The 9,296-nt window shown below is 44.2% G+C and overlaps 1 protein-coding gene across 1 annotated transcript; it reads right to left on the minus strand.

Moving 5' to 3' along the window:
• Window positions 1–369: 369 nt before the first annotated feature.
• LOC123395609 (ABSCISIC ACID-INSENSITIVE 5-like protein 2) lies at window positions 370–4,135 on the minus strand. Its single transcript, XM_045090634.1, has 4 exons — window positions 3,971–4,135; window positions 1,777–2,700; window positions 1,259–1,330; window positions 370–691 (listed from the first exon to the last, which is right to left on the minus strand). The coding sequence occupies exons 2-4, from the start codon at window positions 2,563–2,565 to the stop codon at window positions 611–613; spliced, it is 942 nt and encodes a 313-aa protein (XP_044946569.1). The 5' UTR covers window positions 2,566–2,700; window positions 3,971–4,135; the 3' UTR covers window positions 370–610.
• Between the last annotated feature and the right edge of the window lie 5,161 nt (window positions 4,136–9,296).

The raw sequence follows: 9,296 nt of genomic DNA on the forward strand, positions 1-9,296 counted from the left end.
GGACTCTCACATGGAAGAAGCTGGCCATGGACCATCTGTCTCTCAAGTCCCAAGTCTACAGACTAAGCTTGACCAGCTAATAATTGGCCAAGTTAACTGCCCAGCTGCTGTTTCTTCTTCCTCCTCTTCAATCATTGAGACGGTCTTGGGTTTTGGCCCTTTTCTCTTGGACCACAATGGTAGATGGCATATGGAACATGGGACATGGGGATGACCGCAAGAGGGATTTTCTTAGGTGAACATTCTCTAATTCAGCTTAGACTGCTGCGAGACATTCTCTTCCCACCCAAAGATTCTGCAAAGCAGATACAAGGTTCGTTGAATTTGCTATGCGGCTACAGGTTACAGCAGGTGAAAACTTACAGCAAGTATCAGCAAGAAACTTCGCAGTACGATCCGCATACTGGGATCTGTACAGCAAGAATATTTGAAACAGCCAGATTTACAAATCTGAAACCTAAAGGGCCGGTAGGATATTTCACAAGATTGTCGGGTGTCCTAGGCCTTTACAAATTACAAGCAAAGCAAACTGCACACACTACATAGTTACATGCAAGGAGGAAGCAAAAGAGTGATCAAAATCTACCAGAAGCCTCTACTCTGCACACAATTAGAAGGAGGTCGATCGCGTTCTCCGAAGATGCTTTTTCGGTTCTGGAGGGGGCGCAGACTTCAATAACATGTCCAACTCCTGCAAGCGAACGCGGTGAAACATCGTTGTCATCAATAAGAGGTGAATGGTAATCACTAGATAAATACAAGCTCGCACTTCCAATAGCACATAGCAACAATTGTTGGTTCTTGTATGTGCAAACTGCATCAAATATAATGCCCTTGTGTGTTCTTTGTATTCATGTGGGAAACCCGAGATGCAAATCTTGCAAGCAGAAGAACAGGGAAATATAACTCTTTCGGGTGCCAATTTATATGCTCAACGAATATTTCTTTCAGCATCATGCTTCTATGCTTATTCATGCAGCCATGGCTTCAATGAGTACCACAGGTGCACCAAGTATTTGAGAAGTACATCCAAAGCGATGCTTTGATTTTTTTTTTAATCACCAACAGAAAAAAGGAGACAAAGGTGTAAATTATTTAGTGAAACGGGCACGCCGGTGCATGCTTACACTAAAAGTGCAAACTATACAAATGAAGCAAGAACATTGGAAAAAATAACAGTAGTAAGTTAAACAAACCTCCACCAAACAAATCTAAAGGAAATTAAACAGGTTATGTACAGAAAATGAGCACGATGTACCTTCTCTCTCTTCAGCCTCTTGTTCTCCTCTTCCAGACAAGACAATTTGCATTCAAGCTCGTTTGTGTAGGCCTAAATTTCATAAAAAAAAAGTTCCCAAAGGGAAAAAATTAGTTTTGAAATACAAAGTGATATACCCAGTGTTGTCGTGAAATAAGATAAACACCAAACAGAAATAATCGTACAATTAGTAAATTAGGGGGGTTATTAGGTGCTAAATAGGCAAGCTAACCTATTACGGCATGTTCTAATCTAAAGAGGGGATGTTAGTTCTGTTCTTGTGCAGAGTAACCAAATAAATGTTTTTCTTACAAAAACTAGCTTTTGGGAGTTGTGCTAATTAGAGATCGCTTGCTAGGCTCCTTGCTAACTGGATTCTGCTCCAACATGAGAGCTAATTCACCTTTTCTTCTCTTAGTAGTATGTTTCTAAATCTCATAGAAGCTTTTATATCATGCTAAAGTGCTAAACAAGTTCTATAGCCATGACTTGAATTGTAAAGAGGCAAAAAAATAAACCTGTTTCCTAGCTCTTGAACGTGCAGCAGATTCTCGGTTCTTGATCATCCTCTTCTGCCTCCGATCAGCAACCTTGTATACCACATCCTGGGAAGACATTCTCTTACGACTAGGACTTTGAAGATCAGAAAGTTCTAGAGATGACGAAATACTCATTTGACGATCTGGGTAGATGGCATCCATTGTCGAAGGGATTGCAACACTCAGCGGTTGCGCAATCGACTGACGTACAATATACGCATCAATTGCACTTGTTCCCTGTGGGAAATCCTGCACTCTAGTCATCAAATGAGCACTTTCTCCAGTTCCTACAAAATCAATTAACTCCTCAGCATCCTTCTGACACTGTCCGGTAACTATGCCAGCCCTCTGCAAGAACTCTTCAAGTGTTATCTCCCCAAACGACATCTGTGCCTCACAACCTGAACTCCTTTTCTCATCATCACTATTATCCTGGTCCTGCTGGATGTCTCTCCAAATTTCATCCACTGTCTTCTTGCTCAATGGCAGGGGCACAGTAATGCTGCTACCCTGACGTTCCAAACCAAAAGCTGACGTGCTCTGACTGCCTGAATTCCCAGCGCCATTTGGTAATGGAAGGTTCTTCTCATCTGGAAGCACACTCCTCACAAACTCATCAAGGTTCATACTAAGAAGTGGCGCTCCGAGGTGGCTCTCGACCTCACTGAGGGTGAGGTTATAGAGAGAGCCTTCCCGGACTAGTGTCTGAATGTGGGCCCTGTCCCGCTTCTTGCCCGTGATGGCGGTGCCACCGCCTTCACAGCTCATTTTGCCTGTTTTATGTTTGACCAATGGCACTGTTGATGATCAGTTGTTGATAGCATGAAACGGTAAGCTTTCTGATTTTGGTAATCCTTGTGCAAAAATTGTTCAGATTTTGATTTATTCAAGCAGGCAACCTTACTGTAATAAGGAAAGATTTAATTAAGATCCAATATACATATGATAGAGCAAGCTCATGATACAAACATGTATAATTCAGAAAAATTATCAGTTACTGAAGAATGTAGTTCAACGTGCAGTATCATATGTATTTAATTTTCCAACTTCGAATTCCAACAAATAAAAGATAAAGGGCGACCTGTCAAAAAAATTGCATATAAAAATGAACCAAACAACATGAAAGGTACCAACAACATATATGATTCAATATGAGAAAAGAATAGCATAGTCGTTATGAAATACTGCAAATACACTTCCTAGTGGAAACTCATATGGCACCAGTGAGGCAGTGCCACAAAATCTTAGGTGAGAGCATTCTTCATATTGTGTGCTGCGCGAAAAACTTTGTACATAAATCATGGGATAAAGTATGGACATGCAAATGGTCAGCAAGCCCATTTGTGTGCCGCACATAAAAAATTATATGCTATTTTACTCTCCCACTCTTTTTTTTGTACAACACACAAATGGACATGTTTTTCTCCTAAAAACTATTGCTCATACTTCATGGAAAGAGGAATGTACACATGAGTTCTTTTCCAAATGTGAAACATCATTTTGAAGCATCAATTATACAGTATCAACGAACTACTTCCATAGATTGGAGACAAAAACCTCTGGGCCCAAGTCATAAACTGACTACTGTATAAACATTTGGTAGATTATCTGCAGGGGGGTAAAGTTAAAGAAAATGAAAGACCCATTGGTTATAGTGGCTGCAAGAAGAAAAAAAATAACACATCCTCTAAAATTATAGGGTTTCAAGCAGTAGAAAAGAGAGCACGCGTGCTGACACTAACTTTCACAGTAAATACGGCAATAATTTAGAATTGGGATTAGCCAAATATACATCTACCGGAGACCCAAAACTCTAAAGTCTGAACCAGAAAGACACAATCGTATATATAGAACCTAAAGAAACGGATACACGGATCATCCCAACTCTAAATTAAATCAGTGGAGCACCAGTCTATTTCATCGCAACCCCCAATTGCTCAAACACGGACCGAATAAAACGCCCGAAACCCCAGAACAAGCAAGAAATCGGCGAATTCCGCTTCATTTGCAGGAGGAGATGAAACCTACGCTAACAGCACGTTACAGGCTCCCGAGTAAAATGTGCTGACTGATCCAATTCCAATCCAACAAAGCACGCCATGATGGATCAGCGGAACAAATTTGGGCCGGGTGAGGGGAAAGACAACGGAGCTGAACAGGATCAGATACTAACTTGGAGAAGCAGCGCGATGCCGGCAGGGAGAGGATAATCTGCTGCTCGGTGCGCGATAACTCCGAGGTATCGAGAGTGGAATCTTGCTCCGCGCGCAGAGAGAGGAGAAAAGGGAGAGAGAGAAAGGGAAAGCACCGGAGAATATATTTCTCGCGTGAAGACGAAGACGACGACAGGTAGAGGGTGATGCCAGGCCCCGAGACGTGGACGTGTGTTACTTGGGCCCAAGGTGAGCTTTGTTTGGGCTGGATCTAACCAATTATCCCAGAAATCCAGAGCCCAAAAGAATGTCAGCCCATTTGACGTGCAGGCTTATCTATACCTAATAATAAAGCGGCTATTGCTTCCGTCGGAAAACCCACCACGGCATTTACAAAAAAGCCCCCGACGTTTCCTAAAATCAACCCGCAATCCGGATTTAAGTCAAAGAACGAATCGTTTTTTACATTTTACACAAACCACCCTATATTTAATCCAAACTAACCCGCACTCCAGGGGCCTCTTTCTTCAATCTCAACCAACTCCCCTTGCCGAACCCCAGCTCGCCAAGCCAACCAGCAGCCATGCCGGCGGCGGTCACCTGCTCCGTCAAGTGCCGCCCCCACCACCGCCTCTCGACGCCGCAGCTCCCCGCCGCGCTCGAGCTCCTTCCCCGCGGCACCCCGGCCTTCGCCGACGAGCTGCAGGCGACCCGGTGCTGGACCCCGCCCTCCCTCTCCTTCGCGCGCGCCTCCGACCAAGGGGGAGCCCTCCCGTGCCCCTGCCGAAGCCCGCCATCCGCGAGACGGGCCCGCGCCGCCGTGGCGGGGCGCGAGGAAGCCGGCCCCGCCGCTCCCATGGTCGCGGCCGCCGTGCTCGCCGGCGCGCAGTCGCGGCACGCCATCTTCCGTGAGGAGCTCGTGAGGAGAGCCTACTACACGGCCGATCAGGCCCACCACGGGCACTCGAGCCAGCCCGCGGCTACAGGTTCTGGTCTCCTCTGAAGTTCAGCTAGCACTGAATTGGAGAACAGCACACAACTACTTGAGGATGTCGATAAGAGTGGCGACTGAAGCAGCCCCCCGCCGGCGCCACTAGGCTGCTTGCTGCTCGCGTCGTCTCCGCGCGCGCCATAGCTGCACAGCCCGCCGTCCTGCTCGGGACGCTGAGAATATCCGCGGCATGCGACGTCTAGACTCTAGACGATCTGCGACACTCTGCGTCAAGGAGATCGGTGAAGCAGTCTGCATTGACGAGATCACCCGGTATTCTAGGTGGCCGGTACGCTGTCCTCCGATTCAAAGTGTCAACTGAAATTTGGATAGTACGTGTATATGCATCAGGGCTGGTTTGGTCTTTTCCAATGCTTATAAATGTGAAAGGAAAATGAAAATCAAAAGTAGGAGGAAAGTGGCATGATAATCAAGGAGCCAACGAGCTGAGTGGCAAATGTGCGAAGCCAATCTTGAAAATGACAATTTTAAGAACCCATATATTGAAAGTGGCAAATTTCCAATTTTCTCCTCGGTAATTGGTGCAGATTGCGGTTTTGATATTTTCTCGGGAAAGCTAGCTACTATTGTTTGCTATTTTGTTAGTCCAACAACGATTCCACAAAAAAGGAAATTCGAGTAAACTTCCATCAGTTAATGAGTCTTAGTTTTGCTCTGTTACAGTTCTGTTTTACTTTTATGGTTACAACTGAACTAGAGGATTTGATTCACACTTTAGTTAATGCAGATGAGATGACAAGGTTGACTGCATGAGTTTTTCTCATTACAGTGATGTGGTCCTTTGTTAAAGGATTCAATGCATCTCGATAAATTCTAAGCTATACTGTATTTTTGATGTTCCTAGATACCCAAGCAAGGGAGACAAAGATAATGGATGGAGTAAGAAGAAGAAAAGTGAGTTAAACATGAACAAAAATCCGTAATGCTATCTGACATGCACAAGGATCCTAAGGGTACATATTTTACATGTTCGATAATACTGCACCATTAGAATATCTATGCCTTCGAGTCCGATTCTCAGGCCTTGCATTCTCCCGTTGCAACGCACGGGCTCTTTTGCTAGTGTTTCTAAGTCGACTAAAAAAACGGTTTACAACGGGCGACCGGCTACATTTTCCGTCGGTCGCGCTCGCGCGTGCGTAGCCCCGCCATCTCGCCTTACGACAGTGGCCATCGAGCCCACCTTCTCACCTTATCTCTTCCTGGCCTTTCTTGTTCTTTTTACTTTCTTCTCCACCGCATCTCCTTCCTTTCCGTATAACCACCGGTCTCCTCCCTCTAATACGGCATGATGATACGTCCCAAACGTATCTATAATTTCTGTTTGCTCCATGTTTTTTTGGATGACATTGTTATATGTTCTGCTACATTTTCATATCTTTTTACACATATTTGGACTAACCTACTAACTCACTGCATCCAATGTCAGTTTCTGTCTGCTGATATATTTTTTGCAAGGGCTTTTACCCGAATTTTTAGAGCCCCAAAAATCCCGATAAAAATATATCAAAATCAGCGTGACGGAAGCTTCACGAGCACCAAAGGTGGGCCAGAGGGGAGCCAGGGCTCGCCCAGGCGGCCTCCCTGCGCGACCCACCTCCTGGTCGCGCCACCAGGTCGCCTGGGTGGCCCCACCTTGTCTAGTACCCTCTGATACGTCCATTTTGCATCATGCTTTCATGTTGATATTTATTGCTTTATGGGCTGTTATATTACTTTGTGGTACCATATTTATGTATTTTCTCTCTTATTTTGCAAGGTTTATTTGAAGAGGGAGAATTCAGGCAGCTGGAATTCTGGACTGTAAAAGGAGCAAATCTTAGTCCACTATTTTGCACATCTCCAAATGCCCTGAAAAGTTACATGGAATTTTTTGGGAATATATAAAAAATACTGGGCTAAAAAAGTACCAGAGGGGGCTACCAGGACGCCACAAGCCTTGCCACCGCCACCCCCCTAGTGGCGGTTGGCAAGCTTGTGGGCTCCCTGACGGCCCACTAGCCCCCCTCTTTTGCTATATGAAGGGTTTCATTCCAGAAAAAAAAATCAATCGGGAGCTTTTTCGTGGTTTCGCCGCTGCCACGAGGCGGAACTTGAGCAGATCCAATCTAGAGCTCCGGCATGACGATCCTGCCGGGGAAACTTCCCTCCCGAAGGGGGAAATCATCGCCATCGTCATCACCAACACTCCTCTTGTCGGAGGGGAGGCATCTTCATCAACATATTCACTAGCACCATCTCCTCTCCAATCCCTAGTTCATCTCTTGTAACCAATCTCCGTCTCATGACTCCGATTGGTACTTCTAAGGTTACTAGTAGTGTTGATTACTCTTTGTAGTTGATGCTAGTTGGATTACTTGGTGGAAGAGTTAATGTTCAGATCCTTGATGCTATTCATTACACCTCTGATCATGATTATGATTATGCTTTGTGAGTAGTTACTTTTGTTCCTGAAGACATGGGATAAGTCATGCTGATAATAGTCATGTGAGTTTGATATTCGTTCGGTATTTTGATATGTTGTATGTTGTTTTTCCTCTAGTGGTGTTATGTGAACGTCGACTACATAACACTTCACCATATTTGGGCCTAGAGGAAGGCATTAGGGAGTAGTAAGTAGATAATGGGTTGCTGGAGTGACAGAAGCTTAAACCCCAGTCTATGCGTTGCTTCGTAAGGGGCTGATTTGGATCCACTAGTTTAATGTTATGGTTAGACGTTGTCTTAATTCTTCTTTCGTAGTTGCGGATGCTTGCGAGAGGGGTTAATCATAAGTGGGATGCTTGTCCAAGTAAGGGCAGTACCCAAGCGCCGGTCCACCCACATATCAAACTATCAAAGTAACGAACACGAATCATATGAACATGATGAAACTAGCATGACAGAAATTCCCGTGTGTCCTCGGGAGCGTTTTTCCTCCTATAAGACTTTGCTCAGGCTTGTCCCTTGCTACAAAAGGGATTGGGCCACTTGCTGCACCGTTGCTGCTACTTGTTACTTTTTGCTTGCTACGTTTCATCTCACAACACAACTTCTTGTTACCGATAATTTCAGTGCTTGCAGTTATTACCTTGCTGAAAACCGTTTATCAGAGCCTTCTGCTCCTCGTTGGGTTCGACACTATTACTTATCGGAAGGACTACGATTGATCCCCTATACTTGTGGGTCATCAAGACTCTTTTCTGGCGCCGTTGCCGGGGAGTGAAGCGCCTTTGGTAAGTGGAAATTGGTAAGGAAACATCTATATACTGTGCTGAAATTCATTGTCACTTGTCACTATGGAAACAGTTCATTTGAGGAGTTGTTTCTCAACCTGAGGTACCTACTAAAAATGTCTTTTATGAAATTCCTTCGGGTATGCTTGAGAAACTGCTGGCTAATCCTTTCACACGAGATGTATCTTCACATACAGACTTACATCTGATCTATGTAGATGAAGTTTGTGCTCTATTTAAGCTTGCAGGTTTGCCTGAGGATGAGGTAAAGAAGAAAGTCTTTCCTTTATCTTTGAAGGATAATGCGTTGACATGGTATAGGCTATGTGATGATACTGGATCATGGGACTACAATCGGTTGAAATTGGAATTTCATCAAAAGTTTTATCCTATGCATTTAGTACATCGTGATCGGAATTTTATTTATAACTTTTGGCCTCGTGACAGGGAAAGCATAGCTCAAGCTTGGAGGAGGCTTAAATCAATGCTATATTCATGCCCCAATCATGAGCTCTCGAGAGATATTATCACTCAAAACTTTTATGCTCGGCTTTCTCATGAAGATCGTACCATGCTTGACACTTCTTGTACCGGTTCTTTTATGTAGAAGGATATTGACCACAAGTGGAATTTATTGGAAAGAATCAAACGCAACTCTGAAGATTGGGAGCTGGAGGAAGGTAAGGAGACAGGTATGAATTTCATGTTTGCTTGCGTTAAATCTTTTGTTGAGACAAACACTTCTAGAGATTTTAGCGCTAAGTATGGACTTGACTCTGAGATAGTAACTTCTCTATGTGAATCTTTTGCTGCTCATGTTGATCTTCCCAAAGAGAAGTGGTTTAAGTATCATCCTCCTGTAGAAAGCAACATAGCCAAAACCAATCTAGTTGAGGAGAAAGTCATTGCTTTTAGTGATCCTGTTGTTCCTTGTGCTTACACTGAGAAACCACCATACCCTGCTAGGATAAAGGATTATTCTAAAGCTCCAACTGTGATATGTAGGGGTTACATTAGACCACTTGTACCCCCTGAGGAGATTAGAGTTGAACCTATTGTTTCTATTATCAAAGATCTTTTAGTCGAAGACATAGATGGGCATGTTATCAAATTCTGTGA

Source organism: Hordeum vulgare, chromosome 5H, assembly GCF_904849725.1.
Source record: "Hordeum vulgare subsp. vulgare chromosome 5H, MorexV3_pseudomolecules_assembly, whole genome shotgun sequence".
In the NCBI taxonomy this organism is placed as follows: Eukaryota; Viridiplantae; Streptophyta; class Magnoliopsida; order Poales; family Poaceae; genus Hordeum; species Hordeum vulgare.